Raw genomic sequence first — 24,131 nt, 5'->3', positions numbered from 1 at the left:
CAAAAATACGTGATGGTCTCGTCATCCGGTTGCTCATGATATTTTCGTCGTACGTTCATTGAGAAAAATCTGAACGGGCCTAGAGTACATGCCAACGTAGACACTTCTCGTATTTACTATATAGACATATTCGAGACTCCTTCAAACACATAAATCGCGTCCTGTCAAACAGCATGCAAAGAAAGCCGGTATTACAGAAGCGAAAGAAGAGACAAAAAGTTTGCAGCGATAAGGAGGCAGTTGCGATGTTCGAATTGTATTTGTCGATGGAGAAAAAATATCATAGATTTCTTATATTGTGCGAAAGCGCAAAAATTTGTATTACTAACTCGAAAATAGAGATAAAAATGATAGAAAAGAAGGGCTATATGAGAAAATTAAAGCTGATAAAGTATATAAAAAGATAAAATGAGGATAAAAGATATAAAGGAATGAAGAAGACAGGAAAAATTGTATTTGTCGATGGAGAAGAAATATCACAGATTTCTTATATTATACGAAAGCGCAAAAATTTGTATTACTAACTCGAAAATAGAGATAAAAGTGATAGAAAAGAAGGTCTATATGAGAAAATTAAAGCCGATGAAGTATATGAAAGGATAAAATGAGGATAAAAGATATAAAGGAATGAAGAAGACAGGAAAAATTGTATTTGTCGATGGAGAAGAAATATCACAGATTTCTTATATTGTACGAAAGCGCAAAAATTTGTATTGCTAACTCGAAAATAGAGATAAAAGTGATAGAAAAGAAGGGCTATATGAGAAAATTAAAGCTGATAAAGTATATAAAAAGATAAAATGAGGATAAAGGATATAAAGGAATGAAGAAGACAGGAAAAATTGTATTTGTCGATGGAGAAGAAATATCACAGATTTCTTATATTGTACGAAAGCGCAAAAATTTGTATTGCTAATTCGAAAATAGAGATAAAAATGATAGAAAAGAAGGGCTATATGAGAAAATTAAAGCCGATGAAGTATATGAAAGGATAAAATGAGGATAAAAGATATAAAGGAATAAAGAAGACAGGAAAAAGTCGAGTTGAAAATTGTCGGGTGCCAACTGCGATATTTGAATTACGTTTATTGGAAAAGAAATGAATAGCTTTCATATTCAAAGGAGTGCATTTAAGAGGAGATATTCGAAAAACGTTTATTACTACGAATATTAATTGACTATGAATTTATAATACGTTCCAGAAGGTGATTCGATCTTAATTAACTCCGAGTCGGTTTCTGTTGATTCGGTCAAATTACTAAAAATTGGAGCTGCCTCCTTATTGCAGCAGTTACTTTAAATCTTGACCTTCGTGGGCTTGCCTTTGCACCGATTTTCGCGGGTTGGTTATTTAAAGAGGCGACCAGAGGCAGCCAGGCGACCAGGCGACCAGGCGACCAGGCGACCGTCTGAATGAAGTGGCGCTTACGGAGCGTGTAAATAAAATTTACGATTCGCAAGATCTCATGGCGAACTTTGAACCGTCTCTCCTTTACGATCTTCCTTCTCCATTTTGTCGACTGTTAAAGATTCTACGGTGTCGTTCTTCTGTTTGCTTAACAAACAAGGGGTGTGTACGCGAGACAACGTCATTCCGGGAATTCTAGATATTTTTAAATCGTACACTGTTCGATAAAAGGCAAAAGAAAGAAAAAAGCAAAGGAAGCAAAAATGAGAAACAATCGAAGGGTTCGTGATAGAAACGATCCTTATCCATATTTGTCTCCGAAGATAAAGTATACCGTAACCTCTTTGACTTTTCTTCCATTTCAACTTTATTGACAAAATATTCACTATATTATATCATTTTTATATAAACAAGTAAAGGACAGAAAAATAAATAAACACTACTGTATCTAGTTATACACAGTACCAGTTAGAATGTTTTAATATCGCCTTCAAAATATAAAGTGACAAATCTACCAGCTCTGTACTTTTGCACACCACCGTAAATCACTTTTTTATTATACCAATCCCAGCGTGTTATGGAATTTATTTAGCTTCCGACTATTAGAACGTGTTATTGTCATTTGTTATTTCGAAAGTCGAATTTGACGAAGAGCTCCTCCGCTTCTCATAAGCACTTACGTGAAATTTGAGAATACAAAAATATATAAAACATAACATAAATATACAAAGTAGCCGTAACTTGTAGTAGATGAAGCAAATATCCACTGTGGTTGCAACTTTTTTCATAAACATCCACAGTTTAGATACAAGTTTCTCTTGACAGACGGATAGACTCGTGTGTATACTTTTACCAAAACAAGAGCCTCGAAAGGAAACACAGGAGATCAACGACGCGGTTAAGCGTATGATTTACACTGGTCCACGGAAGTTTAAGTGCTTCCTCGAAGACGTTGAAGATCGTCGCCGGTGGGGACCCGGTGTTTAATCTCCATCAGGATGCGTCCTCCTCGTCATCCGTGGCGGCTGCTTTGACCGTGGCACGTATGACTTTTTATCTCGCGCGTTTCTCTCGCCGGTTGCACGGCTCTCTTCTCCTATTTATACACTCGCGAGCCTCGTGGCTGGCGTGTGCTCGTTACTATCTGACCGCACAACGCGGGGTTAATGTTACCCTTTGAAGAGAAGGGAAAAAAAGATGGAGAGAAAAAGCGGCAAGCCGAAGCGAGGTGGAATTAAACGGCAGGAAAACAGGAAATTAATTGCTCTCGTGTTCCGTTAATTCCTTCCACAGACTCCTGCACGATACTTTGACGCACCCGCGCATTACATTTTAATTATACACGCTTTGTAATTACCGATGCGATTTTTAACCGACCGATACAACGCCTTGAGCTATATGTGTTGCGCTGTTTAGCGCTGCGACGTAGGAAAAGAGAAAATCGGAAGATATACCTCGCAGGAACGATAGGAATTTCGATGGAATATGCGCCGGTGATATGGAGATGATCTCTAAGCGGAAAAAAAAAGAAAAAGAAAATGAGTTTATCGCTTGTTTCGCGTTGCATCTATGTACATTGTAACGATTCGAAAACATTTGCGCAAAGTGATAGAAATTGAACTATTGGACCGAGTTAATAGATAAGTCGAACATGTAGAATACAATTTTTCCGTTCGGGGCTTCGTTTTTAAGAAGATAAAATTCGATCGTGATTAGTCGAGAATCGACCTAATACACGCGTATGGTAAATTTTCAAATTTATTTTTTTCCGAAACAAATTGTCTCGAGGCAAAAATTACACTCTGCATGTTCGATTTATTTTCACTCGTAGAACGACCTCCTGTCGATTATTTAGTCCTGTCCAGTTCGGAATTAGCCATGTTCAAGTATACTTGATAAATAACTCGATTTTTTCGTAAACTAAGCCTCCAACGAACAAATTTTATTTCATATTTTGTTCTTATTTTTTCATAAGGAATCGCCTCGCGCCCTCTTGGAGTATTAGCTGTACGTTATTCAGCGGCACCCTGTATATGCAGGATATTTCATAACGTAAAATAATCCGCAACAGGTTATCTTCATAGATGGTGCTCGAAATGACCATCCTCGGTTTGTACGCAGTCGTAGCGACGAATTTCGGTCGACATACAGAGCATTCTTTCGTAAACTGTCGTGGATTATTGAAACACAAAAATGGCTATAACTTTGAAGGAATGTCGAATAGGAGTACAGAATTACTTTCGTTTTTATCGTATGCCCTATCCACTCCTGAAATGGATTCCACGCGTTATAAAACATTCTGTACATACTGAACTAATTTCTCCTCAAATTATCTGCTTTCTAAGCTTGAAGTACCGTAACCATGGAAAAACTGTTCGATTCTTTTTGCGATGTTTCTCAAAGTTTCATTTTTATTCGGAAGTTCGAACGAGCTAAACGTTTCTATCAGGTAATTTAGATTTCATATTAGGTAATTTAAAAAAAAAAATGGATATCTTTTTAAGACGCTCTTTACGCAATGTAAATGGTTCTATGGAAAATCATAAAACGAAATTACTTTGCAACACAAACGTAACGTAGTAACGAAACATAGTAATTTACGAGAACTAGGCGAATCGCAGATTTTACAACCAGTGGAGAAACAAAAATTCACGATATCAAGTTTCCTGAGTTTCTCCTTCGCTTCCTCGGCAATTGTTCCAAATTGAATTATTCGAACAGCGGTCATTCCTCTCTCTCGCCTTGCATTCGAAGAACGACCGCCACCCACGCGTTCGGAACGACGGTTTACCCGCGTCGAAGTCACGAAGTCGTAAATAAAATAGCGAACAAATTGCCTGGACAATGGCTGCTCGAAAGAAACGCACCGACGCCTCTCTTTTCAAAAGAAACTTCATAATCACGCAAACGTTTGTCGTGTGATTTCTTCGCTATTGTTTACAGGCCATTGTACAGCCTAGCATGCGAGTATCTCGCAGGACAGACAAAGAGGACGAGCTGCAATGCCGAAGGTTGTTCGCGATATAGCAACAGAATCTCTTATCTGATGCGAGAAGAACTGTTGGACGCGCTGGCAAACAACTCTTTCCCCAGTGTCGACACGATAAAACCAATTTTCCTCGGTTTCCTTTTTGTTTATCGTTGTACAAACAACGGAACGTTAATGATAGCACGTAATGCTGGACTCTGTATGGAAGAACGCTGGTTCGAATACAATTTCATTCAATGGAACTGTGCGTCGTGCTCGACACTCTGCTAACGAGGTAATTTTCCAACGATAACGAGGGCTGGGGGATGAAAGTGGCCGCGCAAGGTTAATCTGGCGAGGACGCGAGCGAGATACTCTAAACGATTTACCTCCATGCGCTCTGATAATATTTTTACATTTATGTTAACTTGTAGTCGAAATGTGTTGCATACATATTGTTGTATAGCTTCGTAATTATTAGGTCATGCCATAAGTTCGTGCCATTTTTCGAGCGGTTATATATGTTATTTTTTTTAAACACCTATGAATCGTTGTCTTAGGTATTTTCAGAACATTTGCAATCTCTTGAACTGTCAAACTTCGTGATTTTTCAACAAGATCCCGAATTTTATCTTCGTCTGTCTGAGGAGAACGTTCGGAGCGTTCCTCGTCTTCTAAAAAGAAATTCCCAGCTCTAAAACGTCGCAACCACTTCCTACAGGTGCGAGATGAAAGCGCATTTTCTCCGTAAACAGCACATATGTTTTTCGTGGCAATTGTTACAGAGCTTCCTTTTCGAAATTCATACAACACGAGATGTCGAAAATGGATACGCATTTCGCTCGTGATTTTTTACTGTTAGAAGACACTGTGTAGAAATTCCCAGCTCTAAAACGTCAACTGTGCGTCGTGCTCGACACTCTGCTAACGAGGTAATTTTCCAACGATAACGAGGGCTGGGGGATGAAAGTGGCCGCGCAAGGTTAATCTGGCGAGGACGCGAGCGAGATACTCTAAACGATTTACCTCCATGCGCTCTGATAATATTTTTACATTTATGTTAACTTGTAGTCGAAATGTGTTGCATACATATTGTTGTATAGCTTCGTAATTATTAGGTCATGCCATAAGTTCGTGCCATTTTTCGAGCGGTTATATATGTTATTTTTTTTAAACACCTATGAATCGTTGTCTTAGGTATTTTCAGAACATTTGCAATCTCTTGAACTGTCAAACTTCGTGATTTTTCAACAAGATCCCGAATTTTATCTTCGTCTGTCTGAGGAGAACGTTCGGAGCGTTCCTCGTCTTCTAAAAAGAAATTCCCAGCTCTAAAACGTCGCAACCACTTCCTACAGGTGCGAGATGAAAGCGCATTTTCTCCGTAAACAGCACATATGTTTTTCGTGGCAATTGTTACAGAGCTTCCTTTTCGAAATTCATACAACACGAGATGTCGAAAATGGATACGCATTTCGCTCGTGATTTTTTACTGTTAGAAGTCACTGTGTTCGCTATATTACGATCTTATACCCACGAAAATCTGCTCTAGCCTGTTCTCGATCGGCTAAGCTCAAGTGCATTGGTCCCTTATCGCCGTATGTTTAGAAATCGACACATGAAATGTATACGCAAAAGTCGGTACGAACTTATGGGATGACCTAATCGAGATTTTAGCTTCTAATTGGCATAGGGTCGTAGGTAATTGGGGATATTTGAGTCAAGTTACCATCATCCTAATTTTTTGCACCAGACAAATTTGTATTTTTATATGCGACATAATGTATAGAAATATTATATTTGTACACATAATTGTATCAATTGCATCGTCGATTAATTGGATTTGATATCGTTGGATCGTATTTCGTGTCCAGTTATTTAATTTTACAATTAAAGTATTTCACTTTGGCAGGTTGTATAGGTATTCGGAAAATCTATACAATATACGAGTGAATATGGATATTGATACTTTTTTCGAATGCTAGAGACAGACTTTGATTACAAAACGAACGTATATTTCAACGAATCGCAATAGGAGCACTATGGAAACACGGATGGTTTTGTTTCCTTCTTTTTTATTTTTTGTTCTTTTTGAGATACCGGTTTCGATGCTCGTATATACTGGGGATATTTCAAGGCAACTGAAAGGTAGAACTTTTTTACGCTGGCTGTATCGAGTTTTTATGAAAGCTTGGCGTAATTAATTGGTTGGCAAAAGAGAAGTTCTTTAGTTTGCGATAAATTACTTGTCTACTGGAGCAACATGGGGAAGCAATAACATTTATGTATGTTTGTTAATTAGCGGAAGTACGGCCTTTAAACTCCAACATGAAGTTTAATATTTAATAAAAGTGGAATTTTATTAAGTTTAGTATTACAAACGTAGTAAACATCTTGGGGAAAAATCTTGTTGATCCATTCGTTCTTTACAGCCGTAAGACCCTTGTTAAAATAAAAACGCGGAGGACTTGTTTGATGATAAAGACGAAGACATCTTCATCGCGCGGTTCTAACAAATGTCCATAAACGAAATGTATATACGTACAGATTATACGACATGCCATAATTGTACAATTATGCTTTACGATGAAAGCAAAGAAAAATCAAGATTCGTTTATTTCATCTTACGAATAAGATAAAAAGTCAATGAAAGCAAACAAAATTTTTTTTAAAGAACAGAATTCTCGAACTTGACAATTGAAGAGATAAAACTTCTGTTGTGAAGAGAAAAGTTATAAAAATTGTCGAAAACTGCCTACTTTGAAGGTGTTGAGGATCTCGAGGATCTTTGAAGATCTTTTAGCCAACTTTAAAATCGCTAAAATAACGACCTCGATTCTTCTTATCTTCGTATGAACTTTTAAATAATTCAATCAAATCGCAGAACTCGAGTACAGAAGGAAGTAATGGATTAAGCATCGAATGACTCGTAGCCAAAGCATCGGAAACCAGTCCGCTCGCGTCCAAACCTTCAAACCTCACAAATTATCAATTTAGGGCAACGAGGAATGTCATATGACAGAAGCAGCGAACGTTTGATAGATCCTCTCAAACAGGCTTCGTAAGCTAACTGTGCTATCAGTTGGTCAGTTTATCAACTAAACTGCGTATCGATCCATTCGGCGGTAGGCAGTGTCGTGTTATAGCTATTTCACGTTCGCAACCTTCCATCGGTGTCGAATCTAAATCCAACGTGAAATTTCAACCATCGCGCATTGCTCGATGCTGGTTTCGACTAAATTTCCGAAATTAGGCCACGGTTCGCGTGTAATCAACTACTTTGCCTTTCGTTCGACGAAATCTTCCTCTATGGCTCTAGTTACGTTTACAGTGATCCATAAAAGTGTTTGAACACTTATCACACGACACATTTATATTTATAGTATAGTACATGTTACATTATCGCACAAGACATTGTGAAATTTCATTAGCAGCGTTTTTCAACCAGTGAATTTGAAAGCAATTTGAAAATGCATACAAAAACTACGAGATGTTCGTTGCAAATATATTTATTGTTAGTGAAAAATTATTATGCAGTGTAAATAGTAGTATTGCACGCGCGATTAATGATAAATATGCCCACTGAATGTCGAAGCTTATTCGTCTAATGGATAAATTGATCGTGTAAATATTTTTGTGATCTGTGTGAAATGTATATTTGCACAAAATGTCCTCTATATTTATATCTTCGGATCGGTTTCAAAATTTATCGATGTAATCACGATGATAGTATCTTATTGCATTGCTAGTTCAAAATGGTTTACATAATACGCATAATATATTCATGGAAGGTTTCTATAACCGTTCGAATACTTTTCTTAGCCACTGTACGTGAGTTGCTTGTCAGTTCGTAATATCGTCGTTGATTCGATCGTTTCGATGAACAGAGTCGTATACCTTGTGTCTTCTTGTAGTTTGTGGTGTACAGTCGAAAGTTAAATCATTACGAAGTTTCGTGTGACGCTGAAGATGCGAGTACACTGTTTGTTGGCCTTGGAATATTTACCAGAAGATAGTCCAGAGATGTTCGATAACGAGGATTAAACGTCGTGTCTTGTAACGTCTTTAAACCGAGTGTACAGAATATTGAAATATGTGTTAGCTTTGATGGTTTAGCACTAACGAGCGGTAAGTTAATGTTATGTGGGTCAATGTCGTATTTACATGCTTGCGATTAATAGAATGAATAGAAGTTGCTTATTCTTTCTTTTACCATTAATTAATCGAGTAGATGATTCCAAGGTAAAGGAAAGAAGAATATAACGAGAAATAAATAATAATTTTCTATTGAAAATAATGAAAGAAAATCGATATTCCCAATTATAAGTTTTCATACGTTTTAAAGCAGAGAATTCGTAATCCGACGTCATGCTCTTTTTTTTTCTTCTCTTTTAATTCTTTGGTGATCTCCGTGCATTTTCAAATTTTAAATTAATCACACACGTGATTAATGAAATAATAATCCATTAAAAAAGCTAAATATTTTAATTTAATGAAGATATTTTATTTAAAAAAATACTTTCGTGCAATAAATCCTATATAATAAATCTTTTCTCGAGTTGCTAATACGAATCTATAGAATTATCGATTTTATAATTGTGTAGACCTTTGCGTACTTACGTACATCACGTTTCTACACAATTCCGTTCGATCATCGACGATGACTAATAAATACGACATATCGATCACAACAACAACTGCGTACGATCATATACCGTGTACGGATCTTTATTGACGAAATTATCAACGCTATAAAGATAAACGCGGTAAAGCGTCAGCTAGTCAGAGCAAAAGCAATCAGTCGTCGATGAATCGACGTTGCACACGCACGTCGTTGTCGTTGCTTGAATTTCAATGCTTACTACTTTCAAAGGATTCGAGTGAAAGAGTTTGGCTTTCTATCCACGCCGCCGAAATTCAACACGAGCCGTCCTAACACCATGGTAAATATTTACAGACTATTTCCATTTATCAGCTACCGCTTATAAACAACGTTTTACATGGTGTACCTTCTTAGATAACGATTGCCGTCGTGTCGCTTTATAATAACGTCACAGAAACGAATGACAGCATATGAATATTTAAACGAACGAATGAACACTTAAAAAAAAATGTATTAACATACCGTCGGTCCATCTCATAATCGTAGACGTTTTATTACTTCGTAACTCGACAAATTATTGTTTATCGTTTGCTAATCGTATCGTGCAATACGTATCTTTTTACATTCAGATTAATTTGTCAATTTTTTAACGGAAAACACTGGACAATAAAAATTGCGAGATATACCGCTCGTTTTGATTCATTCGAATCTCGCGAATTCATTTTTCGTCGACGAGAAAAAGCGAAATTTCGCTAGTACGTATCGGCAGAGTCTTAAATTTAATATTCTTATCTTGGTAAAGATGAACGTATCCGTTCGAAGATTCCAAGGTAACGTCTCGTTGCATCAACCTCCATACGTAATGAGCCGCAAGTTTCCATTTCGCGTGGACATCGATTCGAAGAAGTAACCCTCATTCGTGAGAGGAATACCGGTCTCATCTAAGAAAGTCGACAGACTTTTCCTACGAGAAAACTCGCTTGTCCCCTTACCTCGTTCGAAAAAATTGATCGGAAGGGTCGGAAGATATATGATAAATGTAAACGAGGACTTGGGAAGAATACGATAAGCCGCATTGCCTGTTTTTTACAGCCAAACGGTTTTAAAATTCTACACGGCGTTCGTCAAATTTTTCCGAAATTCTATTCTTTTATTTTCTACAAAATAAAAAAGAAATTGTCTTAATGCTCGAATGTACAAAACATCGAAGAAATTAAAATATTCTTTGCCTTGATAATTGTACGTATCTCTGGCTTGCCAAATTTCGTCAATATATCAGATATTTTTAAAAAAGCTGCATCTTCCAACCCAACAGATCGTTTCGATTTTCAACGGTGCCGTATGAAAATACAAGTTTAATCATAGAGTAACGCCAAAACCAGAAAACCGATAAAGACATACTCGTCGTGTTTTCTTTCCGCGATATTCGAACATTTACTCCTTTAACTCACGATTATTCGATTAATACCGATTAGTTTGAAGCGAAGAGGACGTTAGGCGGCTCATTAAAGATCAACGAACTGTCGTGACTTCGTCGCTCGAGGAAAGGAGGAAATGCGTTGTTACGTGTTCGCCGTAAGGTCCCTTATTCCGTCCGGCCCTACGATCTCAAGCAGATCGCGACGTGAATCCTAATTACTTCGGGGAATGATTCCTTGGTAAATGTATCACGTAGTACGGGGCGAAGTTTCCAGGCCAAGGATTAAAAAGGGCCTAGAGAATTTCGTGGCAGCCCTCTGGCTATGCGAAATCACTTTCCAACATAATTTCCAAACTAATTTCCGAATTACCCTCTTAGGTGAAATTGATTATTCCGACTGTAATAGGGAAATCACTCCTATCTTCGAGACATATCTAGACAAAGATACGACGAATTACTCCGTAACACGAATTTCCACCTGATATAATGAAGAAGATTACCGCGGTAGTCGCGTATCGACACGACCCGTTTAGTTTGCATCTAACGAAAACACGGTTTCTCTATCTGCTGCTACAGCACGAGACGTATTTATCCGCGGTACATCTAAATATATTCGTAGCGAAAATCAGCCTGTATTATGTAGTCATCGGGTGAATTCTTGGAGACGCGAAAGCCAGGCAAATCATCCGCTAAGAATCTTCACCGGAAACGATAGTAAAAATATCCGCGCGAAACTGGACGAAGCTGAGCGTGGAACAATTAAAGTTGGCGAAGTCGAGGAGAAGCCAGGAGGACGTGTTGCCGTCAGACCAGAAATCCGGCATACGGAATTAGCCCCGCGGTACGGGACATCGTAGATATCGCGCTTAAAGCTCTCGCATTGCTATGGCGTTACGAGCCTTCGTGTTAACGTTTCTATCCCTTTAAGACTGGCACAGACGAGCAATTGGACGTCGTTGTGATTTCGTATCGGTGATAGAGATTTCATAGGATTATGTTTCTAACGATTCGACGCGTATCAAAGCGCGTAATATCGCTATTACCTTGCGATTTTGTCGCAGCCTTGTAACGATGGCATTGTGCAATTCGTCTGGGTTGTATTTTTAATAATTCGATACACACGAATTTGTGATATCGCTATGGACAATATGGAGACCCGATGCAGACCGATAACGCGTTTTTCTCTCCACTTTGCGTTGCAGTTTTATAGCGATGACGTTGTACGATTCGGCGATATTATACTCTTAATAATCCAGCGCACATAAATTTGTAATACCATTGTTGACAATGTAAGACTCGATGTCGACGAGCAATACAATTTCGTAGATCGGTTCATGAAAAATATAAACTTGTCAAAATGTACAGCGTCGCCGTTACGAGATCACAGCGACGTTCCAGTCGCCTGCATTGATTCTAATATCCGGTTTGGATTACCAATTCAATTGCTGCGATTTCGTATCAACAACGCTGATCAATTCAACGGAGTCATAGTTTTAATAATACAATATGTCGCGCCGTTACGAAAAATCTGATAAAATCATCGCTTAATAAACATGACGATTAGCTTCTGTTCGGGATTTCCAATGGTTTTCCGTTTATCACTCGAACAGCACATCTACCTTTTTTGAGAAAATCTGATTTTCCTACCTCCCAAGTTGTAAACTTTACGGTGCAGACCTAATTAAGAGGCTAATTAACGCTCTAAGTACTCGATGGGTCCGCTCTAAAGTAAACATCTGGTATCAATCAGCAACATCGGAGGATATGCGCCCACCAAGATACACAATTACAAGGTTGGAAGAAATAGATTCCCATCCCGTAAAAACCATGGTAAGAAGGAAAACCACGGGACGGAGAGTTAGTATATCAGGACCAGGCGAAGCTTCTTCAAGCAGTCTTAAAACAGTCTTCATCAGAGCGTCATACTCCTCGTGTTATTTTATTATTCGCGTTATGTTATACAGGGTGGTTGGTAACTGGTGGTACAAGCGGAAAGGGGGCGATCCTACGCGAAAAAAGAAGTCGAAAATATAGAATACAAATTTTTCGTTCGAGGCTTTGTTTTCGAGAAAATCGACTTTGAATTGTCGTTCGGTACGCGTGCACTTTATCGCGTCTCGTTGTAACGGATCTCACTGTAGATCGTTGTCTCGATTGACGTTGCTTTTTTAATTTTAAAAATTTTTAAATTTTTAAATTTTTAAATTTTTAAATTTTTAAATTTTTAAATTTTTAAATTTTTAAATTTTTAAATTTTTATTCTATATTTTCGACTTCTTTTTTCGCGTAGAATCACCCTCTTTCCGCTTGTACCACCGGTTACCAACCACCCTGTATATAACTCGACATCTTTAATCTACCTTTACCTTGAGCGTTAATAGCGTTCACGGTTCGCGATATCAACTGATCGGTTGCTGACTGATCGTCACCTAGTTGGGGATTCGCAACAATTTCTACCGTAGAGATATAAATGTAGTTATTTAATAATTTTGATAAGAAAAAAAATTGGCATTTTAAGAGTTTTCTAATTTTTTTAAATTAGGCTTTTCAGTCAAAAAAATTGGACAAAATTCCCAAATATGTAATACCATGTTTACAGTATCTCAGATTTTTTTAAATAATCTTTCATTGGATACGACAAATAAATCAAGCATAAACTGTACATCACATGTTTAGGTCAATAACTGTTCTAATAATAGGAATAGGGTGATAAACGTTTGTCGAAATGATTTTTCTGGGAAGCTCTTTCGATTGACGTATCACAAATTTAATTTGGTTCCAGGACGCTTTTATCGCGGTTATTCGGTTACGACCTTCCACGGTTTCATTGTTGTTAAATTGCATCCTGCTATGCGTTTCGACAGATTTATGTTTCTACATCCCCAGCGCAGACGAACGATGCGATATCGTTGGAATTTTACAGCGGTGACTCTGCAGTTTGGCAAATTCGTACTCCAATTAACACAGTGTATATTAACATGGAATTTCATTGTTAGAAATGAAGCTATCATATCGCACAGTGCCTCCACTGCGAAATCACAACAACGTTGTAACACACTGCACTAATCTTTATCTTTCCAATTGCATATTTTATATCCTTCTGATATGAACCAAAAACTTCTAATTTTTATATATCACGTTGGAAATCGTGTTGAAAATCTTTTCTTTCCCATTTATTCTGTCCATTCCCAAAAATGATAGATCAATTTATCGACAAAAATGAAAAACAGCAGCAAACAGAATATTTTCTTATACAAAAGTTAAAATCAGAACGCAATGAAACGATTTATAACAGTAACTTCTGTAAGCAGAATTGTTCGATTTTGCATACTCGTAATTAAATTTTGTCGCGTTGAAGTGGCGAAAAACTGAAAATTTTAGAAACAAATTCCTCTGAGACTCTTTAGCTTTAAACTTTATATTTCCAATCATAACTCTGACATTTTCCATAATAACAAATTCAGAAACATATATCGAAGGTACAAGTTTGCTTGCGTTAGTTCGATCGCATAATCAGATCGTTGAAACACGGCAACCGTATCGCTGTCGCTCATCCGTATCGAACCTTATCGCGATTCATCTCATTCGCGATTTTTCTTTGTATCGTCGATTATAACCGACAGTCTGAAATTCCACGAAACTAATTTATTTGCCGCGCACGCTGCATGGAATTCCATAGCGCATTTTATTAAAAACGAAGATTTCGCTGGTGTAGAATCGGCGAAAGACAAGTCGCAGATCTTCAGGGTTGAATTTCCACGTTTAACGCGATTCTGACGATAGATAACAGAGAATGTACAACGAACGCCTAATGAAATTACGCGTTTCTGAGAATCTTTTGTTCGTAGAATAATACTAGCACCGCTCTCTAATAAATCTAGTCGGATAAATGTAATAAACGTATTTCTCCGAAATATTCCTCTCTTTAAATTACAACATATTTTCCGAATTAATTTCCTTCCGTTTGTTACGCGCGTTGTCGTCATACGTGTTACTACACGATAGAAATTTATAATATATAGCAAATTTATAATACGAAAAAGAGAGACTAACGAAGGTCTTTTTATCTATTTTCAGGGTGGTGAGGATGTTTTCCTGTGATTGGTGGTGAAACACAGTAACACTGATTGTGTAGAAAAATGGCTTTGACCGTTGTAACCTCGGCCCGCGTTTTCAACGGAAACGGTAAGTCGCATTAACATACAACGACATTGCAATAATTTTATCGATAATTAGGTTACGGATATCTATATAAATTTATACTTTTATAAACACGATTAAATATCGTAAGCGGTAGTGTACTTTGAATATTTTATATATCTTTTCGAATTATATGGATTATATGTAATTATTTTTGCATCTATGTGTTTCCCATGAATAAATGAATACAAATCCGCGGACTATCGATAATGATATGCATTAGCCATGTCGAATGTAATTCGTACGATTTAAATTGAATATCGAAAAACCCTTTATTTCGATTGCGAAAGATTATACAATTTGTTATTAATTTATTATATAATATTCGATTTACATCTTTGATCTGCATTTTCAACGAAAACGTGTAAGTAACATTACGTAAGTGATATTAACAGATAATAACGTTAGTGATAACGATATACTCTGCTGATAATCCAAATTTTGTGTCTAGCTGAAAATATTTGAGTTGTAGAAAAATAGCACAAAGAAAACATTATAAAGTTTCTCGTCTTATCGGATAAAACAACTCGTTGTTTTCGTTGCATCGCATCGTTATAAATAAACACAATAAAACTTTGGAAACGTGGTAGCGCGCCTCTAACCGAGGAAACTTTCTCAACAAACTACAAACGATCCGACTAATGAAGCAGCCGGATTCTCCCTGAACTCTAAATTGAAATTTCATGCGAATCTCCGCCACCATTTCCTTTATACAGTTTACTGCAGTTCATGATCAGCTTGATCCTTTAATTACCCAAAAAAGTATCGCGTACATAAATAAAATAAACAAGTAAAAGACGACAATGTACGAAGATCGCAAATGAAAAATATGATAAATCACAATTTCTCGTCTGGTGCGAAAGAATAATTTTTGATATCGTGTCAATCAACTCCACGCTAGAACTATCTTTTCGTTTGTTTTTGAGAATAAATATGTCTTGTACATTTAAAGTTAATTGACAAATTAATTAATCGATTTAAACGAATACTATCGTTAGATCGTGCATTTCTTATCTATTTTTAATTGACCTTAAGTCTGTTCCTTTCTTCCGCTACTTCGTATTATAATTCTTCCCTTAAATGACCAAAAGACGTGCACTAAAATCAGAAAATCAAGAAAAATATGTTTGTCGCGGTTATCTTTTCTACGATCTTTAAATACAGCGGTAGAACGTCATTGAGTCATTGCCACGTATACGTTGCGATAGCATGAACGGACCAATATGACACGTAAATGGGATCCCCACGTTGTCGCGGCTAACGAACTTTGCCAGATTATTATTACCGTGGCTTTGGATGATCGCCAATGGTTACAACATATTTCGGTTTACGCTTCGCATCGGTCATTACCCTCGAACAATCAGCCTCTCGAGATAAAACACAATCGAATCTAATTTCCAAAGATAGATCCTTTCTATCGAACCCATCAAACAAAGACGAGATCATTTTCTTTTCGAATATCATTAGGAGGGTAGAACTTTCTCCGTATCCGCTTCTTCAAGTAAGATACCACCGAGCCTAACTTCGAAAGATAATTTTCCTTCGATTTTCTGTTCGATCTATTCGAAGCAGGATAGGGTCATTTTCTTTTCGAGTATCTTGAAGAAGATTGATGTTGCTGTGATACAAATGTGTACGTGATACAGTGTGTAATTGGGACTTTGGTTATGGGTTTAATCAGAGTCATCGATGAAAGAACTGTTACCATTGTCCGCTTCTTGAAATGAAATACCACCGAACCTAACTTCGAAAGATATTTTTCCTTCGATTTTCTCTTCGATCTATTCGAAGCAGGATAAGGTCATTTTCTTTTCGAGTATCTTGAAGAAGATTGATGTTGCTCTAAATTACTATTATAACACATTAATATTCGGTGCATTCGAGGATTCGGTTGGTGAATCCTCTACGAAAGATGCTTCGATAAAAAATGTGTACGTGATACAGTATGTAATTGGGACTTTGGTTATGGGTTTAATCAGAATCATCGATGAAAAAACTGTTACCATTGTCCATGCTCTGCTTGATTCGGGGAATTGAAATAATTACTCCACGGATTTTATATGAATCCCATTTTAATCTTCTAACGCACAATCTTTTTCTCCATTTTATGGAGTCGATCAAATTCTTATACAAAAGTAACGTACAAGCGAAAATACATTTTCTATTTGGTAATACGAGTAATGAAATATTTTAATATACAAAAAATACATAAAATACACGAAACACGCAGAAATATATAAAATGTACCGTGTATGATATATTCCAGAATATTTGACGAGTGAATCAGATTTCTACCTGGAAATGCTTCCATTTCTTTCGGTTAATTACGTTCATAAAAATATGAATTTGCATCAACATACGCAATACGTATTCACGTACACATACGATATATCGTATTAAATTCATAAAGATCGATAGCTAAAGTAACTATCTGAAGTAAATGTGATTTATACCTGTATATGTCACCAACACGTGTAGCATGTGCGCTAAGTGGTTAACATAAATGTTTTATGTGTCGTTTGATTTAAGTGTTAGATAAAAACTTTTATCGAATAGATAATGATATTTTTTATACTTGTTCCCGGTATACTTCAGTGGGGACGCAGGCCTACGTTTCCGGTTCGACAGGCTCGAAGTGTCTTTGCTGCCCTTACGGCTACCACATCGACCTGGACTTCGTGCGATATTGCGAGGCGGTTGCAGCAGGAAGTGCCGGCGACAGGTCTAGCATCGAAAGACGAAAGAAAAGAGAACGTCGAAGGCAATGTCAGTCGATGGAGGTTCTCCTGGGTCTGGTAATTGATCGCTTCATTCCATAATTAAACTGCTGCTAGATCCAAATTGTGAATCTAGGACGCTCCATTTCGAACGTCAATCGTTGAACGGTTTAACGTTACCTAAATCAAATGAACTTTCGTTCCGTGATAATAGAATCCTTTTTAATCTTCCTTTTCTTCAATTTATATCTCAATGTAATATCACGCGAATCACCTTATATCGATCCATTTAAAAACCAGGATTTTGTTAACGTAATATCTCTGAATATGTAAATTCCCATTACACTTACAATGAATGGAAAGGAATGTGAAGAATTCGCGCAGTAGCTTTTCGTTATTATTTCCTCGGTACAGTTTTATGAAATTTAAAGAGATCGAGGTATTTTATATCTTTACGATAAGGCGTATCTTTTTAATTATAGGAATTCTTTCCATATCTTTGATTCGCGTAATAATATAACGTATCGACTGTACTATGTAGATTTTGTGTAACTCGACAACGATTTATTTCCCTACTTTAAATGTTGCATTTACGTAACTTCCACGCGTTACTTCACTGCTTGATCCTCGATGGGTTAGATCGAACGAAGGTCCAACGATGTTCACCTCGAGGAAAAAAAATGAAAGACAAGCATAATAAACAGAAGGAAGATGGTTTCGTAAATTGTTTGATATTTTTAATCTTAGGTGAGTCCAGCCCTCGTCGGAATAGAGGCGGAATTACCGAAAATACCACAGGAATCTGCTACAACGAATGGCGTGACGACTCTGCCGAGGTCGACCCACGATAAGCAAGAGTGCACGCAAGTATCAACGGCTCTCGACCTCAGCGACGTGGTGGGCGATTTCGAGGCGACCTTGAAACGTTCGTCCAAATCCACCAAGGCTTTCGATAAAGAGGATCGCACAGAAAACGGTCAGACATATTTATCTTTCGTTTCTATTCGATCGTTTCGTCCCATTTATCGAGTCGTAATTGCGGTTTCGATAAAAGCAGCCTGTATTTGTAATAAAATATAGTTTGAATCGTAACTTTGCTTGGAAATTCCTCAAATTGTATGTTATCGAATACGGATTACGTGTAACATACGATAGAACTTGATTGCCTGAAACGATCATGATATTTGCCATACCGATAATCATCTAATTTTATTGTCGTACGAACGAAAATCGCTTATATCGAATCGCTCTATGAACGTTAATATCAAGTAGAAACTTTGAAATAGAAATGCGTTGAAAAAATGTGTCATCGATGTGACAAATACTTCCAATTCCGTACGTTTCCTAAAATTGTAGAATTTGCATAGAGAAAAATATCGAGCCGATCCTTGGAATTCTCTTTCGCAGCCGCGATGTTAAAAACATAGAAATCGATAATATAAGTTGGTCGAAAAAGATCACAGATAAAACGTAGCGCTAACGCAACGTTGGTTCTTAATGGGTTAATTAATGTGCCGATATAATCGAGATTCCGCGGTTCTATTTCGATATCACACGGTCACGTAGATATCTCGTAAAAAAATCACAAGACAAGAATTGTTCGTTTAATTTTTCTTCCTTGCATTCGCTCGCAATTGGCGTCTCGTGAACTGCAGCCTGATTACGTAGACTTTCTTTGGAATTATTTTCCATGTCGTAACAGAGGCGTCTTTCTGTCGAACGATACAAAAAGGAGGAACCGTACGATGCAACCGATCGCAGCCAATATCAATCGCAACGGTGAAGAAACGAAGGGGCAAGAAAAAAATAGAGAAAGAAGGGAATAGATCCGATAATTTCACGCACATTTGATTTCCTCGCGCTGAATCCTTTCGGCCATCTTTGGATTCTCCATGGCCCAATGACCTGATACACAATGATGCCGTGCAAAGAGAAATGCTTCCTTCGCTTTAGAGTCACTATTTCGCTGAAATGCTTCGTACACCGGTTAAATAAATGCACAGGTCTCGCTAATGAGTTGCTTTCCGTCGTAATCGCCTCGAGGTGGTTTCTCGCCGCGAAATGCATACGCTTGTAACGTGGGGGCTCGAACAGAGAGACGAGCAGAAACCAGCGAGGAAAAGAAAAAGAGGAACGAAATAAAAAGCAGAAGTGAATCGCGCGTAGCAGGAAAATGAATCTTGGAACTGGCTGACGTTTCCTACGAAACGAAACGTATTCGCGATCGAACAAGTGGCAGGTGGAAACTATAACGCAACAACTCATCGTGTAATTACGGTTGACGAGGAATGCATACGAGCTGTATGAAAATTTCTCTTCGCAATTTCTCGTCTGCGCTTTCGTACGTACTCTGTTGCTTCGAAAGAATTCGGACGCTCGTTCGTTTTTGAAGAGATGTAATTTAATCTTCGAATCGTCGGTCAAAATTTTCTATCGATAAATCATGATTGGATTCTGTATCAGTATGCTGTTTTTATGGCATGGAGAAATTGACTTGAAGAGCATCGATAGATAATTATCGATGTCCCGCAGAAGCGAGATAAATCAAAAAAGTGATTCAAAATTATGAAGAAAAGAAAAGATGTATAACAACCTCCTAGGAAAGAGTATCTGATCTCTAAGATAAAGTTCACGTACGAAAGATATTTCTGGACTCGTAACAACGTATAATTTAAGCGTATAAATAGAATGTAGTATTTCGCGATTCTGTCAAATGATAAGAATCCTATTTAATCGCGAGTTACTCGTTCATTTACACATTTTACAAATTGTTACAAATCGACTAAAATACATACGTATATGATATATGGAAACCAATCAGCGGTAGTGTATTTCGTCGTATCAAAAATTCTTTATTGCAGAATGTTTCAATGGTTTTCAAGCGATTTAACGAGTGATCTATTTTACTATCCGTTTAACGGGCCCGTCATAGAAGGCAATCAGTTAAACAGGTGAATACAATTTTCTCCTCTCAATTAAGACCTTCACAGTGCGGGCGATTCACGATCGAAAATCGAATAATTGCCCCGTCAATTGGATTCCTCTCGGAGAACGGTTCACCTGCTAATGCTTCTATGATTTGAACTACTTTTTCTGTATACATGGTGGCTTGAAGGAAAGAACCAATCTATGGTAGTCTACATTTGCCATAGTTTAAAAAGTTTGAATTTAATTTAGATAGAAATAAAAGATACAATTCCATTGCACGCTTGCTTCTCAATTTTTCGTCCCAAATTTATCTAGAACGCAATTGAAACACCGAAATCTGAGACATTGAGTTGTTGCATAAGTTGTATTCGTCAGAGCACATTTGTAACATCCATCTACGTGGATATTATATATTTTTTATAAAAATCTCCAGATTTATCTTTGGGTTTATTATAAAGGAGACTTCTTGTTTTCTACGACCTCAAAATTATTTAATCTTTTCTTTCAAAATTGTTTTTTAATGTTTTCAAAGGATAAAAGTCAGTTGCCACCAAAGTCGAAAAACTTTCTATATACCTAATATAATAATTCCATTGCACGCTTGCTTCTCAATTTTTCGTCCCAAATTTATCTAGAACGCAATTGAAACACCGAAATCTGAGACATTGAGTTGTTGCATAAGTTGTATTCGTCAGAGCACATTTGTAACATCCATCTACGTGGATATTATATATTTTTTATAAAAATCTCCAGATTTATCTTTGGGTTTATTATAAAGGAGACTTCTTGTTTTCTACGACCTCAAAATTATTTAATCTTTTCTTTCAAAATTGTTTTGTAGTGTTTTGAAAGGATAAAAATCAGTTGCCACCAAAGTCATCGCACTTGCGAAAAACTTTCTGTATACCTAATATAAAAATACATATCTTATTCTTATCTTTCGTGAGTTTAAAAATAGGATAAAAGTCAGTTGCCACCAAAGTCGAAAAACTTTCTATATACCTAATATAATAATTCCATTGCACGCTTGCTTCTCAATTTTTCGTCCCAAATTTATCTAGAACGCAATTGAAACACCGAAATCTGAGACATTGAGTTGTTGCGTAAGTTGTATTCGTCAGAAACACATTTGTAACATCCATCTACGTGGATATTATATATTTTTTATAAAAATCTCCAGATTTATCTTTGGGTTTATTATAAAGGAGACTTCTTGTTTTCTACGACCTCAAAATTATTTAATCTTTTCTTTCAAAATTGTTTTTTAATGTTTTCAAAGGATAAAAGTCAGTTGCCACCAAAGTCGAAAAACTTTCTATATACCTAATATAATAATTCCATTGCACGCTTGCTTCTCAATTTTTCGTCCCAAATTTATCTAGAACGCAATTGAAACACCGAAATCTGAGACATTGAGTTGTTGCATAAGTTGTATTCGTCAGAGCACATTTGTAACATCCATCTACGTGGATATTATATATTTTTTATAAAAATCTCCAGATTTATCTTTGGGTTTATTATAAAGGAGACTTCTTGTTTTCTACGACCTCAAAATTATTTAATCTTTTCTTTCAAAATTGTTTTGTAGTGTTTTGAAAGGATAAAAATCAGTTGCCACCAAAGTCATCGCACTTGCGAAAAACTTTCTGTATACCTAATATAAAAATACATATCTTATTCTTATCTTTCGTGAGTTTAAAAATTTTGAATTTAATTTAGATAGAAATAAAAGATACAATTCCATTGCACGCTTGCTTCTCAATTTTTCGTCCCAAATTTATCTAGAACGCAATTGAAACACCGAAATCTGAGACATTGAGTTGTTGCATAAGTTGTATTCGTCAGAGCACATTTGTAACATCCATCTACGTGGATATTATATATTTTTTATAAAAATCTCCAGATTTATCTTTGGATTTATTATAAAGGAGACTTCTTGTTTTCTACGACCTCAAAATTATTTAATCTTTTCTTTCAAAATTGTTTTTTAATGTTTTCAAAGGATAAAAGTCAGTTGCCACCAAAGTCGAAAAACTTTCTATATACCTAATATAATAATTCCATTGCACGCTTGCTCCTCAATTTTTCGTCCCAAATTTATCTAGAACGCAATTGAAACACCGAAATCTGAGACATTGAGTTGTTGCATAAGTTGTATTCGTCAGAGCACATTTGTAACATCCATCTACGTGGATATTATATATTTTTTATAAAAATCTTCAGATTTATCTCCGGGTTTATTATAAAAGAGACTTCTTTTCTTCTACGACCTCAAAATTATTTAATCTTCTCTTTCAAAATTGTTTTATAGTGTTTTGAAAGGATAAAAATCAATTGCCACCAAAGTCATCGCACTTGCGAAAAACTTTCTGTACACCTAATATAAAAATACATATCTTATTCTTATCTTTCATAGCAACTTACATAGCAATATTATAGTTTTATTCTATAGCTTACCTGTACGAACAAAAATCGAGGAGAATTTATACAGCAACCTAAGACGAATATTCCTAGTGGCGCCTACAATACATTCAATAGGAGGCACACAAACGACTGCACAACTTCTTTCGTTCGCGTACACCTTGTACGTTAAAACTCATTAAAGATGAAAGATCGCCATCAAGGATAACTTCTTCGGTCCTCGGTTCGTCGTCCTCGTGAACGCTTCGCCTCGACTTGGTACGGTTTTCACTTTCGCTGAAACAAAGCGACTCAGCTTTTTACTGATGACACGGTTGACGGTTCGGTTGACGAAATACGACGATCGTGTCATTTTCTCACGAGACCGCAAACTCAATCCCAAGACGTGGCTGCACGCTCGTCTGCAGGAAGATTCTCACGTTTCGCAACCTGGGTCGCACTTGCTCCCGTTTCCTGTCTTATCGGTCGTCAGACAATAGAAGCTTCTTGAACCGGGAACACGCGTCCTACCGACGAGAACGACGCTGTTTCCTCTCTTTGATGCCACTCTCTGATAAATTGGACTTCTTCGGTGCAGAGTATGAAACCTAACAATGGGAACTGAATAAATACAGAATTATATAGCGTAGAAGGTAATGCGTTTGAGGGAATAGGAACACGAGATCAGTTGCGAACAGGATCCGTGTTTTACGTAAGACAAATTAACAGATTTTAAGAGATTTTAGGAGAATCGGTACTCGTTCGTGTGCGTTCTTCTCGGTGTTCTTCAAGGAAGTTTCTACGCTACATACAAAGGGGCAATTTTAAAATTCGAATTACAATAAACTGTGCTTCTCTTTCGATCTTCTCAAACGTATCCTTGATTGTTCAGAAAATTCGATAATTTCGTATGTTCGAAGTAAATTATGTATACCTTTTGCAATTATCTCAGCCGTCGAGTGACATAAAAATCAAAAAACCAAGAAAGACAGACTCGTACGTTTCTCCCACACGCTTCTCTTATTTATACATTCGCATTTTGAATTCATTCGCTTGTTATCGTACCATTATGTATACTTCTTCTTGCTATACCATTCTACGAATAATCATTAATCTATACGGTAATCTAAGATCGTACGATCTAATCGCTTTCTAATTTTCAAATCAAAGTGGCAAAACATAATCAACTACCGCTTCTATCCCTCGAAGCAAGTAAAATTCCGGTTACAGAGGCCTAAGCTAATAATTCGATCGAGAAGCGAATAAAACGCGGCACCGGTCCGACCGCACCGTTAAGTAATCGCGAGAAACGGTTGTTCGATACAATTCCCGTGTTTCCGTGACGAGTAAATCGCGAATGGTTCACGCGGCCGTTGATCGCCGGGCTGACTGGTAAATCGCGGTTTAAAGATAGTCCCGGTGGCTTCTTCGGCAGAGTCGGTGCTCGAACGCCGCCGGAACGCGTCAGCGAAGTCGTCGGTGCGTGG

At 37.0% G+C, this 24,131-nt stretch overlaps 1 protein-coding gene across 3 annotated transcripts in view; it reads left to right on the top strand.

Moving 5' to 3' along the window:
- The window catches only part of LOC100743782 (KN motif and ankyrin repeat domain-containing protein 2), a 44,336-nt gene that overhangs the window by 2,757 nt on the left and 17,448 nt on the right, over positions 1-24,131 (top strand). Inside the window, exons 1-4 of one of the 3 annotated variants that reach the window (XM_012382785.3) lie at positions 8,255-8,504; positions 14,477-14,584; positions 17,195-17,394; positions 18,064-18,292. In XM_012382785.3, the coding sequence (XP_012238208.1) occupies positions 14,539-14,584; positions 17,195-17,394; positions 18,064-18,292 (475 nt within the window). In that variant the 5' untranslated portion in view covers positions 8,255-8,504; positions 14,477-14,538. Of the gene's footprint in view, positions 1-8,254; positions 8,505-9,173; positions 9,320-14,476; positions 14,585-17,194; positions 17,395-18,063; positions 18,293-24,131 lie in introns of those variants that run through there. The other 2 variants (XM_003487631.4, XM_033319595.1) reach the window with 2 other exon arrangements.

This window comes from Bombus impatiens, unplaced genomic scaffold (assembly GCF_000188095.3).
Source record: "Bombus impatiens unplaced genomic scaffold, BIMP_2.2 scf_0181, whole genome shotgun sequence".
NCBI classification, from domain to species: Eukaryota; Metazoa; Arthropoda; class Insecta; order Hymenoptera; family Apidae; genus Bombus; species Bombus impatiens.
This window is presented reverse-complemented; position numbering and strand designations above follow the sequence as displayed.